The sequence below is a fragment of the Hyla sarda genome, unplaced genomic scaffold (assembly GCF_029499605.1).
Source record: "Hyla sarda isolate aHylSar1 unplaced genomic scaffold, aHylSar1.hap1 scaffold_78, whole genome shotgun sequence".
In the NCBI taxonomy this organism is placed as follows: domain Eukaryota; kingdom Metazoa; phylum Chordata; class Amphibia; order Anura; family Hylidae; genus Hyla; species Hyla sarda.
In genome coordinates this window covers 141,589-162,709 of record NW_026610803.1, presented here as the reverse complement: position 1 = coordinate 162,709, position 21,121 = coordinate 141,589, and the positions used below count along the sequence as shown (strand labels likewise).

Below are 21,121 nucleotides of genomic sequence, written 5' to 3'. Positions count from 1 at the left end.
TGGCTGGCAAGCAGGATGTCCTGCGAAGGAGAGGCGAATAGTTGAGGCCTTGGGCACCAGGGGTGTAGTTGAGTGGCATTGGCAAATTTTGTGTTTGCAGCAAAGTGGACTGGAGGTGCGGTGAGTACTCCAGACTTGAAAAACCATCATGTCTATGCTGTGAGTTGGTTGTTGTCCTCACTGGTGGTGTGGGAGCTGGGCAGCCAAGATAAAAATGCCCAAGTGCTCCTCCAGAAAAGGACGGTCCAGGGGAACAGGTTCCAGAGGAAGAGTTATGAGAACAAGGAGCTCCAGCAATATGCAACTGCACCTCACCATTGCAAGACATGCCCTCCCAAAAACTAGATAATTTTAAAACTAAAGGAGTAGTGTTGTGAAAATTTTCTACATCCTATTGTGCCCAGGCTGAAAATATGTATACCGCTTCATGCAGCTCTATGGTAGAGCTGGAGATACACGAGTGCTGTACTTGTATCTTGTAACTGTGTATCTCCGGTTTTTCCATAGAGATGCCTGGAGGGTAAGTAGCATAAGTACGGTATGTATGAACACTGATTTTTGTTTTTCTTGCATTGTTATACTTCCCCGTGGCTAGATCTGTTTTTGCTAAGAAGCATTAACCCCTTGGCAACATTCAGCATAAATTACATACACCATAAAACACTGAAACTTACATTTACTTCTTGTTATTGGAGAAGCTCTATAAAATGAACTCATGAGCTGCATTTATTTTATAGACTGAGCCGGAGGCCTTCACTAGGAGCCTGCCATAAGGCGATTTGCTAATGGAAATTTTTAGAAACATAAAAAAGCCCCCACTTTTAAAGCATTCTAATTCTCCAATTTTTACCAATTTTAAAATTGAAAAAAATAATTATAGTAAGAATAAACATATATTATTTGGTATTGCCATGTGTGAAATTGTAATACTAATTACAATGTAACTATATTGATCCAGTACAGTAAACTGGAAAAAAAAAATAAAATAAAAAACTACAGAATTGTTGATTTTTGGTCATATCATACTGTATATCAGAAAAAAATGTAAATTACCAAAAAAAAAAAAAATGATCAAAAACTCCCAAAAGTACAGAAGAAAAAACTACAGAACACAGCACAAACAAATTAGCCTTCAAACAGTCTAGGAGATAGAAGATTCAAAACATTATGGGGGTCAGAATATAGCAATTTTAAAAACAGACTTATTTTGTAAAAAAAAAAAAAGTTTGACTTAAAGGAGAACTCCGGTATGGGTGGGAAAAAACAACTTATCCCCTATCCTAAGCATAGGGGATAAGTGTTAGATCGCGGGGGTCCGACAACTGGGGCCCCGCGATCTCCTGTACGGGGACCCGGGTCGCTCCTGCTCAATGCAGGAGCCGAGCGTTTTCGACCACAGCCGAAGCTGTGGCCGACACGCCCCCTCCTTTCACTTCTATGGCAGGGCCGGAGATTGCCGAAGGCAGCACTACAGCCCTGCCATAGAAGTGCATGGAGGGGGCGTGTCGGCCGCAGCTTAGGCTGTGGTCGAAAACGCTCGGCTCCTGCATTGAGCAGGAGCGACCCGGGTCCCCGTACAGGAGATCACGGGGGGCCCCAGCTGTCGGACCCCCCGCGATCTTACACTTATCCCCTATGCTTAGGATAGGGGATAAGTTGTTTTTTTCCCCACCCATACCGGAGTTCTCCTTTAAAAGTAATAAAATAATACAAAAGCTATGTAAATATGGGTATTGTAATCATGTTAACCCACAAAATTAGCAAAATAGCATTTATTGTTTTTTAGGTTATCCCCACAAATAATATTTTTGGGGGTTTGCTGAACAGATTATGGTAACATATTTTGCCGTCCATGATATGGTGTCCTTATATAGTCAAATTGGTCCAGCAAAAAACAAGCCCAAATATGGCTCTGTGGATGGAAAAATAAGAGAGTTATGTCTCTTAAAAAAGTAAGGGAATAAGTAAGAGGAGGAAAAAACAAAAACACAAAATTCAAGGACTGTGGTTTGGAATTTCAGCTATTAATCCAGTGTTCAGTTAAGTTGTAACATGCTATAAATAAGGCCACAAGGCCAAAACACTGTCAGCTAGCTAACATGCAAGTGTGTACATGGTTTTATTTGCTGTAGTGCAAAGTGAAGACTAAAATTTTAATCTGGACCTTTGGATACCTTATTTTGTGGTGGCCCGGTACGGGATGGTGTTTCCCCGTACTTCTCTCTCCATCTCCCCAGGGCCCCTTTATGTATTATCCCCTATGTATATAACTTGTGATATTAATAATGTACTGTTTCTTTAGCGTTTCAGCGTACTTTCAGCCGATGCGATTTGTCGCTGAAAAGTCGCTATTGATAAATTCAGCACCAATGCATTTTTCTGTCTAAAATAGACTAGAATGCATCATGTTCTAAAAATCCTCTAAAGCAAAAGTCGCAGAAAAGTCGCGCATATTTAAACTGCGACTTTCTGTGCGATAAATTTAGACAGGAAAAACCAGTCTAAATCCTTTGATAAATATCCCCCACTGTGTTTTGGCCACACTATTGATTTGTGCACCCAAGCAGAATCCGGCGGGAAAATTTTGTTGCAGCAACCTCCCATTTCTTTCAATGGCATTCTGCTGCACCGTGCACACAGCAGAATTTCAGTTATGAAAACTTCTGGAATGGAAATTTTTATTTTGGTTATTTTAGACTCCAAAAAAGAATAAATGTGTCAGTCAGCACTAGGCCCACTCAGAAATGCACCATCTCCATAGACGGCACAGAGTGTACACCCTAAAGAATTCTGCCATGTTAATGGGCCCTTACTTTGTTGTATTGGGAGAGTCGAGTCAAGGATTTGCTATTTGTTCTGCATTGGCAATTCTGGGCTAAATAGTCAAGCGGCAGAGATTTACATGGATAAATTAGAATATATCCTTCAAATTTTCCCATAAAACAATACATTTTAATCTACTCCGCTCATCCTGCACTATCACATGCCGCCTGCAGATTGGATGGCATTTTTAACCTGAGAGGTTCCCTTTAAAGGGGTACTCCGGCGCTAAGTCATCTTCTCCCCTATCCAAAGGATAGGGGATACGCTCCCTCCCATAGGCTTGCATTAATAATTAATTAATAATAGCATTATTTTCATCCTCTATGTCCCCACGTAGGTAATTCTAGAAAATAAGTAGGAAACAATAATCATTGTAATGGTAGAACATAAGACTGTGGCAATTCATTGAACAAGTTAGCTATATGCCACTTGTTTCCCTGAATAGGACAACCTGCCCTGGAGGATTACAGTACATGAGAATGAGATGACAAAGAACACACAAATATTCTTTTTGGTCAAAGTTCACAGTCTATTGTCTTTGATAGAGCGGCTCTTTACTTTAATGCCAGCATTATCAATAAGAGGTCAGTGGTTCCACAGATGAAAACTAATAAAGCCTTGAGCTTTTAAAAGGATTTTTATTAATTTATAAACTGTTTAGAACATGTTTCTAAGGAGCAGTCATCCACAAAGACCCTCAACTGATAAGTCAGTACTTGAGCATGCAACATAAGCTACACTCTCCCGCTGTACAAGAGAATGGACTGGAGAGGACATTTTATACTCCAGATAACAACACATTTAAAGGGGTACTCCGGTGGAAAACTTTTTATTTTTTAGTTTTTTTTTTTAAATCAACTGGTGCCAGAAAGTGAAACAGATTTGTAAATTTGAATACACAAAGAGCACGCATGTGCACTCACCGCTAGGCAGAGACAGTCGGGTCTGAAAGTCTGGTAATGGGGTGCTGGATCATGGCATGGTGTATGGCGGTCAGAGGCTACAACGGCAGCTTTGAACGTAAGTGCGTGCTTCTTCCGGCCTCAAGAAAGAGGCCAGAAGAAGCACGCACTTCTGTGCGAAACTGCTGGCATAGCCTCCGAGAGCCATACACAAGCGTCCATGCCATGATCCAGCACCCCGTTACTGGATTTCCAGACCCGACTGTCTTTGTCTAGCAGTGAGCGCACATGCGTGCTCTCTGTGTAATTCTATATTTGATGCTTTATGCCTGTGTATGTGCACCCCGCAGGAGACATAGATACAGGTCGCCGAAGATCGTTGTTGCAGGTCGTAGAATGTGATATTGCTTCATGAGTGCTCTTCCCGTTTTCTTGCTACATTTTGTTAGATTTTTAAATTACTTCCATTAAAAAATCTTAATCCTTCCAGTACTTATTAGCTGCTGAATACTACAGAGGAAATCCTTTCTTTTTGGAACACAGAGCTCCCTGCTGACATCACGAGCACATTGCTCTCTGCTGACAACTCTGTCCATTTTATGAACTGTCCAGAGTAGGAGAAAATCCCCATAGCAAACATATGCTGCTCTGGTCAGTTCCTAAAATGGACAGAGATGTCCGCAGAGAGCACTGTGCTCGTGATTAAGCAGAGAGCACTGTGTTCCAAAAAGAAAACACATTTCCTCTGTAGTATTCAGCAGCTAAGTAGTACTGGAAGTATTAAGATTTTTTAATAAAAGTAATTTACAAATCTGTTTAACCTTCTGGTGCCAGTTGATTAAAAAAAAAAAAAAAAAAAAAAAAAGTTTCCACCGGAGTATCCCTTTAATGGTCTTTTGTTTTCCAAAGTGGATATCTTACTAGGTTTGAACATAAAAAAAATATAGGGAAACTATAGGAAATAAAACTGATAGTTTTTTTAAAGCTTCCACTGTATGAAGCGCATTCAGGAGCCGAGCGAGCTTCATACCCGGAGTGTCCCGGGTAAATGTTTGGCATTTACTCTTTCAAAATTGATTGTGGCCTCTAAAACAGGCAAAATGCAGTTGCCGGACCTTCAGGGAAGTTGATCAGGACCTCACAGCGAAATCCCTATCAGTTGGGACAATGTGCGGATGTCCCTTACCATGCTCCATGATATTGGATCGGCTCTCCAGGAACACAGGCAGCCTCTGCTGCCTGTTCAAGCAAAGTGTGATAACACTGATCAATACTATGCAATGTTTGCAATTGAAAATTGCTGATAATAGTCTACTATGGGAACTAAAAAATAATGGGGGGAAAAATGTAGTAACAAAATGTAAATAAGCCCTTCCGCTAATGAAAATTTAAATCACCAACTTTTCTCCTTTTTCAAATAAAAAATGGAAACAAAAATTTGTATACATGGTATCACCAATGGAGGCAGAGCAAGCACTTCAAACTTCTCTGCCTCCGTCCCCTCTGCCAGATTCCCTTCCACCTCATGAATATACATAAACTCTTCACTCTCATGTCCTCATGATGTGACTGTCTATTTCCACATGAGCGCCATGCGCCACTGCCTTGCTACACCTGGAAGTCACATCCCCTCACCCTCTTGAGCCTGATTCATGTCCCCATCTTCATATTCACACCCCTCAGCTTGATTCATGCATCCTCAACCTCATATTCATACTCCTTTCAGCTACATTCATGTACCCTCAGCCTCATAGTCACAGCCCACTCAGCTTGACTAATGTCCCCTCATCCTCCTATTCACATCCCTCAGCTTGATTCATGTTCCCTCAGCCTCATAGTCACAGCCCACTCAGTCTGACTAATGTCTCCTCAGCCTCATAGACATTCTCCTCAGCCTGGTTCAAGTTCCCTCAGCCTCATATTTACATCCCCAGACCTTGATTCATGCCCCCTGAGCCTCAAATTCGCACCCCTCTCAACTTTCATCAAGTCCCCCCAGCCTCATAGTCACATCTCCTCAATCTTATATTTACCTCCCCTAAGCCTGATAAGCCCCCTTCTGCCTCATTACCATCTTTACCACAGCATTACTCCGGGAGATATATTTAAAGGTGCATTCACACCACGATTATGTAATACAGCTGCCGGACCCTTGCCATGTAAGTGTATGCTTAGGTATACCCATAGACGTCCATTATGTAAAAGTAAAAAAAAAGTATTTTAAATTGGACACTGTTTTTTTTTTAAACAGAACATTAAAACCGCATTGGAATCAGGACACCTGAGACTACAACTCAATATAAGAAACTTGATTTTTTATACTGACCACAGGTCCTCTATGAGAGATACTGCAGGGGAGGCAGTATAAGTCAGTTGCTAGGGCATCCATACATTGCAGCAGCATTTGGCACACAATGAATACTAAGGCAATGGATAGCGATTAGAAAAATGATGGTTAAAAATAATATATGTGAAACATAGTGAGATGCAATAAAAATACCTTTTTGTCTTCAATCACTAAATCTCGAAATGCAATGTAGACCTGTCATGTGACAAGCAATTCTAATTCAAAGACAACTCTCTAATGAGTCCAAATATTCTGAGAAGCTTAATGGAAGTCAGGCATACAATATAAAAGAAGAATGGAATAGAAAATAAAGAAATCTGCTCTGTGTTTAAAACAATCGGGGAAAGTCATGGGTTTTAAGTGCAACTAACTTTATAATAGACGGCGCAGGAAGCTTTCTTGTATTTACAGAATTCTTTTGATATGTATGCATGAATAGTCTACATATGTTTATGTCTCTTGGTAAATTGAACATTGTACAATAATTGACTATTTCAATCTCATCAAGTTGTATATATTCCATGAGTATAAAACTATGAAGGAGAAACTAGCATATATCTTAAGGCAGAGATATTGCATTGTCTTTATTTATTCTAATGCCTGCCACGCCGCTTGTTCATTTTCACGACTACTAATTTATTTTTCAGTACAGTTAATGAACACAGAAAATAAATAAATAAAATGAATAATGTTTCTTCCAGCCAGTTACTAATTCATTTTTTCTTCATCTTCACAAACATAAAAAAAAGTGTGTCCTTGGCATTTAAAAAGGCAGAGTTTTATATTTTGGAGACAACAAACACTTTAAACATTGGTCTTTTTTTGTAAGCTTTTAAGTCACTTTCGTATGTTCAGTGTGAGTAACTGAGCAGTAGGTGGCAGGAATGGATCTGAGGAGATTAATTTTATCATGAATCCGAGCCCTGGCTAAAATCCCTCTAATCGCTTTGTATCTAGAAATGTTCTTTCTGTGTCCTAATCCTCATCAATTCACTGGAAATTGCTTTTCAAAATAAATTACATGTGTACCGAGTTAGAAAGGACAACACAACCTAACAACATGTAAAGTATCATCATATAGAGTATCATAGTGCATTTTTACTAATGTAATTACTTATCTTAGCATTACTTAAAGGTATGAACAATGGGTAAAATACAATGTCTAAATTATTTTTTTTTAATTAACAACTTTGAAAGGAGTTTCAATTAAAAATATCCTACAGTTTCTGTATACATTTCCTAAGCAGGTCTATTGGTCTATAGCAGTGATGGCGAACCTATGGCACACCAAGCCCCCTCTGTGGGCACGAGGCCATAGTTCACCAGGCTGGGCAAACCGGGACATCCCTGTGTCCCGAAAGATCTTTTCGGGACACAAGAATGTCCCGGTTAGCTTTCTGCAGCCCGCATTAACTTTAAAAACGCAGGGGCCACAGGGAGGTAGCACACGTAGGGACGTCCCATGCATGCGCCCATAGGAACGGAGGAGCGGAGCATTGGAGCATCGAGGAGGGCGACACGCGCTGGCCAGCATGGTAAGTTACCAGCTACGCTTCAACTTCGATGCTCCGACCACCGCTCCTCAGGTCCCGGGACCTACTGCTACAGTAGATCATGACCCATGACCAGAGAAGCAGTGGATGGAGCACTGTGAGGCAGTACACAAACATACAGCCTCTACCCATACCCTGTATATGAATGAATGCTTTATGTCTGTGGGGGAACTATACTGCACCTAATGTGGGGGGACTACAACCTAATGTAGGGGAACATACTGCCAACCTAATGTGGGGGAACTACAACCTATTGTGGGGGAACTGCAACCTAATGTGGGGGAACTGCAACCTAATGTGGCGGAACTACAACCTAATGTGGGGGGAACTATGCTGACAACCTAATGTGGGGGAACTACAACCTAATGTGGGAGAACTACAACCTAATGTTGGGGAACTACAACCCAATGTGGGGAACATATTGCCAACCTGATGTGGGGGAATTACAACCTAATGTGGGGGAACTATACTGCCTACCTAATGTGGGGGAACTGCAAACTAATGTGGGGGATCTATACTGCCAACCTAATGTGGGGGATCTATACTGCCAACCTAATGTGGGGGAACTATACTGTCTACCAAATGTGGGGGAACATACTGACTACCTAATGTGGGGAAACATACTGCCAACCTATTGTGGGGGAACTACAGCCTAATGCGGGGAACTGCAACCTTATGTGGGGAACTGCAACCTAATGTGGGGGAACATACTGCCTACCTAAGTTGTTTTTTCTAAACTTAAACCTCAGTATTCTGATTTAACAGCTGTGCTGGCACTTTTAGGGGAAAAAAGTTGGCGTGCATTACGGTTTGGGCACTCGGGCTCAAAAAGATTCGCCATCACTGGTCTATAGTGTTAAATGTTACAAACACTATATATGTGTAGTCTAATCCCACATGTGTTTGGCCAGCTCCCCAACTTCTAAAGCTTTATGTACTATGCACTCTCACTTTATTTATGCATGTATATATATTAGCTATATGTCCACCATCAGGACATCTCCGGCTCCCTGCACACTAGCAGGCACGCGTCGTTAGCCTGAAGCATTGCAGCTAACCGTGAGTAAGGGTGCATTCACACCACGTTTTTGCAATACAGTTCCCGTATCAGGTTTTAGATGAAAACGGATCCCTCAACCTGACTAAACTGTATCAAAACGTGTGTACAAATTTCAACCCGTATACAGTTAAAAACCGTATACGGTATCTAATATTATGTCCATATGTATCCGTTTTTTAAAGAAAAAAACGTATACATTTTTCACTTTTCACTCCATTTTGAATAAAGTTTCACTTGTTTGATTGAAATTCCAAGAAAAAAAACTGTGCAAAGTCAAAAAATATATGGTGAAAACTGGAGGGAACCGTACGTACATACGGTTCTGTACGGTTCCCATTGACTACCATGTTAAAAAAAAACATATATGGTTTAATACAGTTTTTCACCCGGACCAAAAACCCTGGTAGACTACGGTTTTGGGTACGGGGAAAAAAACTGACAAAACCGTACAGGATGCAAAACGGACACAACCTGATTCATCTTTTGGCATACGGTTTTCAATGGAGAGTCAATGCATACGGTTTGCAATACGGTTCCATACGGTTTTCATATTGAAAACGTATATGGGAACTGTATTGCAAAAACGTGGTGTGAATGCACCCTTAACCATTAGAGCTTAGCTCTGCATTCTCTCTCTATACAGGTCCAGGTTCTGAACCATGTCCTTCTTTCCTTTACAGGTGGACTATGAATATGTTGCTGAACTTTGGACAACCATGTATATGTGACCATTAGGGACAGTGCAGTTTTTCTTTTCCCTTCTAGGTGGACTCCCTATTGCATTTTCAGGTCAGCCTTTTTCTTGCAGGTCCCAGTCACATTTATTTATTATACATGAATATGATATAAGTCGGTCTTGATATTGTTCATTATACTTACCCCCTCATGAAACCAACATAGACCTGTTGGCAGAAACACGTTGGTGGTGTAATTAACTATTTTTCAACCAGAGTGGCTTAGTATATATCGGGCCCCTGGTGTAAGGCTCCTCTGGGCTGGCTGGGCCCTGCAAAACCCAGAGTGTGCTCAGTTATTGATAAATCTTTGGACCCAGATTGTGGCGTGATACACTTGGATACTGTGTTGTTTTTCAAAAAAAATCTTTTTTTATCATTGCTATCTAATAAAAGTTAGGTTTTAGCGCACATCCATAGCACTTACATTTCCTAAGTGTTTTCTGTATATTATTTATGCTGGATGTAAATGGAAATGGAAGTGGTCCCAAAATGGAGTTGCTCCAGCAGTTTCCAGGAGGGGCAAAAATATGGATGATGTGAGTGGCGCCTTGAGGATGTAATTCAGTCAGACAAGTATCCTAGGTGGTTAGGGTTACTTGTTTATTCCTTAAAAAAGGATGATCCATACATTTGCAGAAAAATGTGGAACATTATAAAAAATGAAAATAAAAGAATAAAAAGACAAGGCAAGTGGAATAGCAACGCGTTTCGCAGGGTGACCCCCGCTTCATCATGAGACCATATAGTGCCTGAATGACACAGCGTGGAGGTGGCGGCAGCATGAGTAGACCATAAAGTGGCTGAATGACACAGCGTTGATGTGGCGCCAGCAAGTAGAGAATATATAGTGGCTGAATGACAAAGCCTGGAGTTTGCGGCAGCATGTGGAGAACATATAGTGGCTGAATGACACAGCCTGGTGGTGGCATCAGCACAAGGAGAACATATGGGGGCAGAATGAGACAGCCTGGATGTGAGGTGGGTGGCAATACCAGTACCTGGTGACGAAGGTGGGTGAAAAAAGGAGAACTTGGCATCAGATGTGTGGCATCAGGCAGGTGGCAGGATCAGAATAGTAGCTGAGGCAGGAAGGCAGAAGAAAACGGTCTCTTTTGTAAAAGTGTTGGTGTGCACAAGTAAGTATTGAGGATATGCATTACGTAAAACTTAACTTTTAATAATATGCTTAGGATAAAATATCTAGACCCAATTTTTTTTTTTTTTAAATCAAACAAAAGGAAAGCTGTGCAAACAACACCATGTGCCACCTACACCACCAAGTATTGATGTGATGCAAAGAGCTCTAAAAAGTGGTAGGGAACAATGTAACCAGTGGGGGTAAAAACTTCCCCTGTAAGGCCATACTCACACATTATTAATTGCCTTCTTGGCAAGTGTTACTCACGCTAAAAAGGGGTTCTCCCACAGGAACCTCTCCCTATTTCCACCTACAAACACTGCCATTTCCCAGTGTTTTTAGGTGGAAATAGGGATTGGTTCCTGTGTGTGGCCACCCTTTTTAAGACGAGTAACACTTTCCTCAAAAAGGTGGAAGGGAACAACGTATTGTCCCGTGTAGCAGGTGAGGGTAAAAACTTCCCATATAAGGCCCTACTCTCGCCGGGTATTCCGGTGGAAAACTTTTTTTTTTCTTTTTTAAATCAACTGGTGCCAGAAAGTTAAACGAATTTGTAAATTACTTCTATAAAAAAAACGTAATCCTTCCAGTACTTATTAGCTGCTGAATACTTCCGAGGAAATTCTTTTCTTTTTGGAACACAGAGCTCTCTTCTGACATCACGAGCACAGTGCTCTCTGCTGACATCTCTGTCCATTTTAAGAACTTTCCAGAGTAGGAGAAGATCCCCATAGTAAACAGATGCTGCTCTGGACAGTTCCTAAAATGGACAGAGATGTCAGCAGAGAGCACTGTGCTCGTGATGTCAGCAGAGAGCACTGTGTTCCAAAAAGAATTTCCTCTGTAGTATTCAGCAGCTGCCAGCTAATAAGTACTGGAAGGACTAAGATTTTTTTATAGAAGTAATATACAAATCTGTTTAACATTCTGGCACCAATTGATTTAAAAGAAAAAGTTTTCCACCGGAGTACCCCTTTAATTCCCTTCTTGGCGAGTGTTACACACCCTAAAAAGGGCGGCCCCACACAGGAAACTCTCTCTATTTCCACCTAAAAACCTTGGGAAATGGCAGTGTTTGTAGGGGGAAATAGGGAGAGGTTCCTGTGTGGGGCTACCCTTTTTAGAGTGAGCAACACTTGCCAAGGGGATCTCCCTACCAGTCCTTTTTTTTTTTAAATAGATTTCAGACTCATGCTGGAGTCCTAAATCTCCGACTGCAGCCGGGACACAGACAAGCTCAACACTGTTCCCTGACAGTGAGCAGTGGTGAGTTTGTCTGTGTTCCGGCTGCAGTCTGAGATTTAGGACTCCTGCATGAGTCTGAAATCTATAAAAAAGGACTGATAGGGAGACCCCTAGTGGTCATTTTTTCAAAGTGGAAAATTAAATAGAAAGAAGCATATTTTTTAATAACACACTATTGGAGTTATTCTGCATACATTAATCTATAATATATCAAAAGTTTTTTTTGATGAAAGGTACCCTTTAAGGACGGACCCATTTTTTTACCTTAATGACCAGGCTCTTTTAAAAAAAAAATTATTTGACATGTGTCTCTTTAAATGGTAATAACTTTAGAACGCTTTTTCTGAGCGGAGCGATTCTGATATTGTTTTTCTGTGACATGTAAGTGGTGCATTTTTGTTGAGAAAAACTCCAAAATATTGTGAATAACTGGAAAATGTCTGGAGTTTTATTTTTTTTTATGGTGTACACTGTGCGGTAAAAGTGATGTTTTATTTATTCTGTGCGTCAGTACGATTTTTTTTCCGTCTGACGCCATTGAGTAAGGGCTTATTTTTTACTGGATAAGCTGTACTTTTCATTGGTATAATTTTTGCGATATGTGCTACCTTTTGGTCTTTTTAATTCCACTATTTGTACCAAAATCTGGGAATTTTGCTCCTTTTTTTTTACGGTACGGGAAAATTTACATGATAGTCTTATAGTACATGTCATTATGGATGTGGCAATACCTATTTTGCATATGATTTGTGTTTTTGATCTTTTTTGGTGATAATACAGAGCTTTTATTGGGAAAGGGGCATTTTTTTTATCTTTTATCATGTACTCTGGTCTCATCATATAATCAAACAGATAAGGGGCCAGGAAGAGAGAAGACCCCCTGGTGGGATCAGAGGGGAGGGGGGAATGGAGTCTCCCTCCCAAGAAAGCAGATATGATATTTAAAACAATGATAGAGTCAGGGTGTTCAATGCTGTGCAACAAGCTGACAAGACCCTCCTAAGAACAGCTGGAACTCACTCTCATGGACTGCTATATCATCATTCTGTAAGAACTTCATCTTTTGTTTTCTGAACTTGTTTTGCTAAACTCTTTTATATATTTTTGTAACTGTATGTCATTTGTTTATTTTTATGCATAGCAATGTGATACCTTTTATCAGATTAAATGTTTAATTAATCAGCTCTGGTCTTTGATCTCTAAATATATGAGCTCACCTTTCTGAAGGCAGCTGTGGTGGAAACACATTTATCTAAGGGTTAATTTGGTGACTTGCTGGGACTAGTAGTGGATACCCAGAGGTCTGGCGGCTTTAACCCTTGCACCATCACACTCTCTCTAGCGTCTTGGCTGGGCCGATAGGGTGTGATCGTGACAGGAAGTTTTTATCCCCACTTGTTACAATGGATTATACGTTGTTCCCTTCCACCTTTTAGAGGTCTTTGCATCACATCAATACTTGGTGGTGTAGGTGGCACATGGTGTTTTTTGCACACCTTTCCTTATTGTTTGATTTGAAAAAAATGTGGGTACATATATTTTATCCTAAGCATATTATTAAAAGTTACATTTTAGCTAACGCATATCCGTCAAGTCGCTGAGAACAAGGATGTGCAGTACGGTGGTGCTGGCTATCCTTTTGTTGTCTTTGAGATTATATATTGACTAATAATGTTGCTTCCTCAAAGGGCCTGAGTAAATGGCAGGTGTCACTTATGAGCTGCCACTGGTTGACATTGAAGTTACACAGGGGAGTCACACGATCCTCTTGGATCATCAAGAAATCGGTGATGGCTTTTCTCGGTTTGTATAGTTGGTCCAACATATGGAGGGTGGAATTCCAATGTGTGGAAATGTTGCAAATCAGACTATGTTGGTGGATGCCATTCTGACGCTGCAGCTCAAGGAGGGGTTGCTTTGCGGTGTACGAGCGGCTGAAGTGCATGCAAAGTTTCCTTCCCATTGTTAGGATGTCTTGCAGATGGGGGGGAACACTTCAGGAACCACTTGACAACCAGTTTGAACATGTGTGCCATGCAGGGCACATATCTCAGGCTTCCATGTCACAGTGCAGACAAGATGTTATTCCTGTTGTCAGTCACCATGGTTCCCATTTCCAGTTTTCGTGAAGTAAGCCATGATTCGATTTCTTGATGAATTACTTTTAGCAGTTCCTTCCCTGTGTGACTCCGTTCGCCAAGGCAAACCATGTGGCACACAGGGCATGCATGAGGGGCACTGAGACTTGTCCATGCAGTGGAGGCAGAGGACATAGTGGACGATGAGTATGCGGAGTCGCACAGTGTTTGAGGACCAACGGCTGTGAGCATGGAGGCGGAAGCGGCGTGACCTGTCCAAGTTACTGTTGTGGCTGTGGAGGAACCACAATCACCCAGTGGGTCATAAAGGACATGTATTTTCCCTGACCATAGTTACAGCGCCACATGTCGGCGCTGCCGTGCACTTTGTTACACACCTACAGGCTCAAGGACTGGCCCACCTTCTGTTCCACAAAATTGTGCAGGGCTGGTGTTGCCTTCTTTGCACAGAAAGGACGGCTTGTGACTCTCCACCTTGGCTCGGCACAAGCCATCAGTTCTCTGAAAGGTGCAGAGTCCACCACTTGAAAAGGGAGGGACTGCAGCACCAGCAACTTGGGCAGGAGCACATTCAGCTTCTGCGCCTTTGGATGAGTGGGCGCATACTGTTGTCTCTTAGACATGGCTTTGCCAATGGATTGCTGGCGGAATGACTGATTTGAAGTAGGATGAGCAGGAGCATCTGGAGCGACAGAAGATGGGTGTGACACACAGCTTCCTGCAGCTGAGGTGGTGGAGCCTTGGCTGGCTGAAACAGGGAGCGATGTACCACTGGGTGATGCAGCAGGCTGAACTGCCACATCAGAGCCACGGTTCTCCCAGGCTGCTTTATGGTGATGCTGCATATGTTGACGCAGGGCAGTGGTGCCAACAATGGGACCCTGGCCACGCTTCACCTTCTGCCGACACATCTTGCATGTGGCCAAGTTAACATCCTCTGATGCTTGATGAAAAACTGCCACACCGCCGAGTAGCTGATTTTCCCACCAACAGTCCGCACTGATTGACTGCTACTGCTGCTGACTCCAGGAACCCCTTTTCCACTACCTCCCAGGAAAGTAGGCTGCCGCGAAGCAGGTGGGGGTGTTTGGCTCCAGACTTTCCAGATCTACCACCTTACGGGCTCAGCTGCTGCCTCACGGGCAACCTGCAACCCTCTTCTCCAGATGATGATGAAGCCCCTTCTGCACCCAGCTAACAAGTGCGATCGACTTCATCGTCACTGATGTCCTCCTCAGGTTCCTCAAAAGTGTCTGCTTCAGGAGCCTGAAAGCTCGCAACACCATCTCCCATGCCACTCCCTTCATCACTACTTGCCCACCTAGTGGAAGAAGCGAAGGATGTCGCCTCCACTTCTTGGCTGGGCAGTAGCTGCTGACAGTCCTCTAGTAGATCACCCTCACTAAATAGTGGAGCTGAACCCACAGCATAAGATACTTTGTGGGGGAGGGAACAGCATAGGATAGAGACAATGGGAGGACATGGACTGCTCCCGGGCCATGCCAACTGAGGAACCCACCGACTGTTGACTGGGGGTGTCAGATGTCAATTGTGATGAAGTGGATGACCGTGCTAACCAATCGATGATGGCAGATGGGTTGCTGGTCGAGACACGACTGCTAGTTGATACCGGGAGATCAGACCTCTCACTGCGACTCCTGCTGCCACTCGCCCCTAGTCTGCTGCGACCTCTGCCTGATGAATTTAGGCCTCTGCCACTCCTCTTAAAACAGTATTTGTCTACAACACCAACAGGTGTGTACTTTTGGCTGGCCTTTCACAGTATCTAGGCCTTAAGACTTTAACAGGAACAAAATGGTACACCATTTAGATGTATGCACAGGTTACACTTACTAGAGGACAATATGCTTTTAGTTCTCTGCTCACCATAACTGGCTGCCTACTATTAGCTATTCAGTTGTTGTACACACCAGTGCTGCAGTGCTCTCTCTCTCTCTCTCTCTCAATCTCACTCCCTTCCCTATCAGTGATTATAGGCTGGTTTTCCGCTTGAGGTGAATCGCTGCTGTAAAAATGCTTTTCTGTGCAACACACTGCTCTCTGTCCCTCTCTCTCCCTCTGCAATAAAAGGCTGAAGTGCAAGATGGCTGCTGATTATAAGGGCTGTGACATCACAGGGGTGGCTGGCTGCTGATAGGCTGCATGCTGCATGTGATTAAGGGTCATCCCACCTTCCCGCCTTCCCAGGATTTTTTGCCCCATGTCCTCACATGTGGATCTGCCATTTTAGATGCCCTGGAGCCTGGACCACACTAAATGGAGTTTAATGAAGCGACTTGCGCAATTGAATCGTGGCAATATTCGCATTCATTGCAAATTTAATTTTTGCTGAAATTTGCAATGAATTCTGATTTGTCAGATTTGATTGGCCCGTCCCTATGGGTAACCTTACACACAAGCAGAGTGTCTTGACCATGAACCCCCCCCCCCCAGAAACCAGGCATAATCTGTATGTGTTCAGTATGTGTGCGTTTTTCTTGCAGCGACACCACTTGAACCATACAGCATTTCATGATTCCTATTAAATCAATGGTTTATGGATGTAATGCAGGAAAGAACAGGAGATATTGAGCAAGAGAAGATCTATGGTATTGCTTTTCACTTGAATCTGGATGAGGATCTAGAACATGACTCGCCCCAACCCTTCAATTAACACTGAATTCCCTATTAGGTCATATAAAGGGGTTTTGCTACATGGGACAGCCCTTTCACTACCACAGTCTGCTACCATAAGCTAATCGTATAGTTACCCGATACAATTTGAGAACTGTTTCTGCTGTCAAATAATAGCTAATAAAAGAAAAAAGGAACAGCCCTGGCGATAGATACTCACTGTGTTGTCACTTGACAAGATGGAATATATGCTTACAGGGTTCTTGGAGACCACATGTCCTGAAAAACATTAAAATGGAAATTAGTCTTTTTTTTTTTGACTATATGAATGAGCAATGTGCAAAATTTGGGAAAGATTCAGGTAGATCATGATTAGAGATGAGCGAACTTTTCAAAAATTCGATTTGGCCGATTCGCCGAATTTTCCCGAAAAGTTAGTTTCGATCCGAATTTGTTTGCGGCGAATCGATGTTAAAAAAGGCTATTTCTAGCCTACATACAGCCTCTATAGGGGTATAGAACACTTTGCTGTGTCCTAAAACGCATATGGAGTGTGCTGGGGTAGTGAAATAATACTGTTATTCAGAATAGCATGCAGATTACCGGCATCGCTCTTAGAATCACTGCCGCACAGCAGCACAATGACAGAGCCTGGTGGTGGCATCAGTGTCAGGAGACCATATAGTGACTGAATGACATAGCGTGGAGGTGTTGGCAGCATGAGGACACCATATAGTGGCTGAATGGCACAGCGTTGAGGTGTTGGCAGCATGAGGACACCATATAGTGGCTGAATGGCACAGCGTGGAGGTGTTGGCAGCATGAGGACACCATATAGTGGCTGAATGACACAGCGTGGACATGTTGGCAGCAAGAGGAGACCACGCTGTGCTGAATGGCACAGCGTGGAGTTGGCTGATGCACTAGTACACTACACACCAGGGCTTCACAATCCCCCCACAAAAAAAAAACAACAAAATCTGACATTTTTGACAAAGATTTCTCATAGGTAGCACCCGCTATCCAAAAATTTGAAATTTCCAGACCCAGGCCCAACCTCTGCGGCATCAGGAACCCATATATTGCCTGAAGGACACAGCCTGGAGTTGGCTGATGCACCAGTACACACCCGGGCTTCACAATCCTCTCCAAAAAACAACAACATTTTAGAATTTTTTTTAAAGAAATACCTTTGTGTAAGAACAAGCGCATAACCAACAGTTCACAAGACTCTATAATGCAGGACGGTGGACCACCCAAAGACATTCTTCTCAAAAATAATAAACCACACAATGTTTGAATTTTTTTTTACAAAAACTAATTCAATATGTGTTTAAACGCATCTGTCTCCAAAAGATCAGATCACCAAAGGACTTTTTTCACCCAAAATCATGAAGCAGAGTTAATCCCTGTCAGTATTTTTACTTTTTAATTTTCATTAAAAAATCACACGCAACAAGAGTTCCGTTGTGTAACAATTAGCATTCTGGAAAATTCTATTTTCTTACCAATAAAATTATCAGTAAATAAAAAAAAAAAAACACTACCCAAGAGTGTTTAATTACCCCATACATTACACCAGGAGCAGTCAGGAGTAGGCCTCAGCAGTACCCAAGAGGCTTTAATAACCCCCTACCTCTGCACGATCAATTGCGAGATCGAGCAATACCAGGTGTGTTATGCCCTCAGATTTCCGGGGCCACAGCCAACGCTCCACTGAACGGATTAGCGTGTCTCTATCTTTCAAGGAAAGGTGCGTGTTGCACGCTGAAACCAGTTTGTGATAGGGATCTGGGATTGCAATTATTTAACCTTAAAACGAGGAATTACCAGTAAGTGAGGGTCATAAACTGGCGTTGATTAAGTCCCTGCCCTTTGTACACACCGCCCGTTGCTATAAGCGATTGGATTAGTTAGTGAGTTGGTTAGTGAGGTCCTCGGATCGGCCCAGGCGGGGTAGGAGAAGGCCCTGGCAGAGCGCCGAGAATTTAACAATCATTGTTGAAATTTGCATTAAGCATGTATTTAGCTACTGCTAAACATCCAAAAATGTAAGGCTTAAGGCCAGAGGCACCAGGGAGGCAAGTAGTTCCTCAAAGACACAGAATGAGTCTGGATCATGCATTTGCAGTACCCAAAATGTTTTCATAACCCTTTACAAGGCCAGAAGCATCAGTTTTCCCCAGATAAGGAGCATAGTTGTCCCCCAGATTAGGCAGCATAGATGTCCCCCAGATTAGGCAGCATAGATGTCCCCCAGATTAGGAGCATACTTGTCCCCCAGAGTAGGCAGCATAGATGTCCCCCGGATTAGGAGCATACTTGTCCCCCAGATTAGGCAGCATAGATGTCCCCCAGATTAGGAGCATACTTGTCCCCCAGAGTAGGCAGCATAGATGTCCCCCAGATTAGGAGCATACTTGTCCCCCAGATTAGGCAGCATAGATGTCCAAAAGATTAGGAGTTTAGTTGTCCCCCAGATTAGGAGCATAGTTGTCCCCCAGATAAGGAGCATAGTTGTCCCCCAGATTAGGCAGCATAGATGTCATCCAGATTAGGCAGCATAGATGTCCCCCAGATTAGGCAGCATAGATGTCCCCCAGATTAGGAGCATAGTTGTCCCCCAGAGTAGGCAGCATAGATGTCACCCAGATTAGGCATCATAGATATCCCCCAGATTAGGAGCATACTTGTCCCCCAGATTAGGCAGCATAGATGTCCACCAGATTAGGAGCATAGTTGTCCCCCAGATAAGGAGCATAGTTGTCCCCCAGATTAGGCAGCATAGATGTCACCCAGATTAGGCAGCATAGATGTCCCCCAGATTAGGAGCATAGATGTCCCCCAGATTAGGAACATAGTTGTCCCCCAGTTTAGGCAGCATAGTTGTCCCCCAATCAGCGTGGGCCGGTCAGAGCCAATCAAAGGGCCGTATGTGGCAAGCGGGCCGTACAATGCCCAGGTCAGCCCCAGAGGGTTTCATAACCAACCACAATAGAGAAAATTTTGTTGTAGGAGCATGGTCAATCTACTCAGACCCATCTGTCATTGGTGGCTGTAAATCCTGGCTGATCCATCCCGGATTCATCTTGACAAACGTCAGTCTCTCCACATTTTTAGTGGACAGACGAGTTCGCCTTGGGGTGACTATGGCCCCGGCCGCACTAAACACCCGCTCTGATGGCACACTACTGGCCGGGCAGGACAGCTTTTCCAGGGCAAACTCCGCTAGTTGCGGCCATAAATCGAGTTTGGCTGCCCAGAAGTCCAGTGGATCTTCAACGGTTGTTGGCAGGGTCATGTCGAGGTAAGCCACCACCTGCTGGTTCAGGTCCTGCTCCATGTCCACCTGCTGCTGATGAGTAGCTTCACTATGCGGCTGAAGGAAGCTACTCATCAGCGACTGTAGACTCAGGCTGCTGCTGATTGAGCCGGTACTGCTCCTGCCACCCCTCCCCAGCAGCCGTGGAAGGTGAGCGCAGAGGGCCCCCCGAGTCAGACCTGCAAGTGGAACACGTAGAAGCTCCCTGAAGTAGCTCAGTTTGTTCTCCCTCTCAGTGGGTGTAAAAAAGGCCCCCATTCTGGGCCGGTAGTGAGGGTCTAATAAGGTGGAGATCCAGAAGTCGTCGCGCTGACGAATTTTGACAATTCGGGGGTCACTACGCAAGCAACTCAGCATGCATCGTGCCATTTGTGACAGTGACTCGCTGGGACTACCTGCCTCCATCTCCACTGCATACTGCCATGGTGTCTGGGTCCTCTGTCTCGCCTCCCTCGTAATAATCCTCCAGCTCCTCTGGCTGCTCCTGCTCCTCCTCTCCTGTCCAATGACCAGAAACACCGGCCATCTCATCCACCGTAAACTGTGCTCCGCTCTGCCCCTCATCATCCTCCTCCAGTTCATCCCCGACAGGACTCATGTAGCCTTCTGATGTAGGCGCAACGTCTCCATTGCCGTGACCAGCCATGTTTTCAATAATTTTTTGGAGTAAATGTAGGAGTGGAATTACGTCGTTCATGGTGTAATTCGAGTGACTAACAAAAAATGTGGCTTCCTCAAAGGGCCTCAGCAAACAGCAGGTGTCACGTGAGCTGCCACTCGTTTACATTGAAGTAACACAGGGGAGTACTCCTATCTGCTTGTATCATCAAAAAATCCGTGATGGCTTTTCTTTGTTCGTATAGTCTGTCCAACAAATGGAAGTGGAATTCCAACGTGTGGCAACGTCACAAATGAGACTATGTTGTGGGATACCGTTCTGACGCTGCAGCTCAAGCAAGGTGTGCTTGGCGGTGTACGAGTGGCTGAAGTGCATGCACAGTTTCCTTGCCATTGTCAGGACATCTTGCAAATGGGGTGAAGACTTGATGAACTTCTTGACAACCAGATTCAACACATGTGCCATGCAGGGCGAATGTTTCACACTTCCTTGTCGCAGCGCGGCCACAATGTTCTTCCCATTGTCGGTCACCATGTTTCCCATTTCCAGATTTCACGGAGTAAGCCATACTCGGATTTCTTCCCTAATGAACTTCAGCAGTTCCTCCCCTGTGTGACTCCGTTCGCCAAGGCAAACCATGTG

General features: G+C 43.5%; 1 protein-coding gene across 4 annotated transcripts in view; it reads right to left on the bottom strand.

The window, feature by feature from the left end:
- LOC130346290 (adhesion G-protein coupled receptor D2-like) overlaps positions 1-21,121 on the bottom strand; it is a 194,256-nt gene that overhangs the window by 44,295 nt on the left and 128,840 nt on the right. For all 4 annotated transcript variants that reach the window (XR_008884619.1, XR_008884620.1, XR_008884621.1 and 1 more), the window contains exon 23: positions 16,759-16,817. Coding sequence is in view for 1 of the 4 variants with exons in the window: in XM_056554532.1 (XP_056410507.1) it covers positions 16,759-16,817 (59 nt within the window). In the remaining 3 variants the exon portion in view is untranslated. The remainder of the gene's footprint in view (positions 1-16,758; positions 16,818-21,121) is intronic.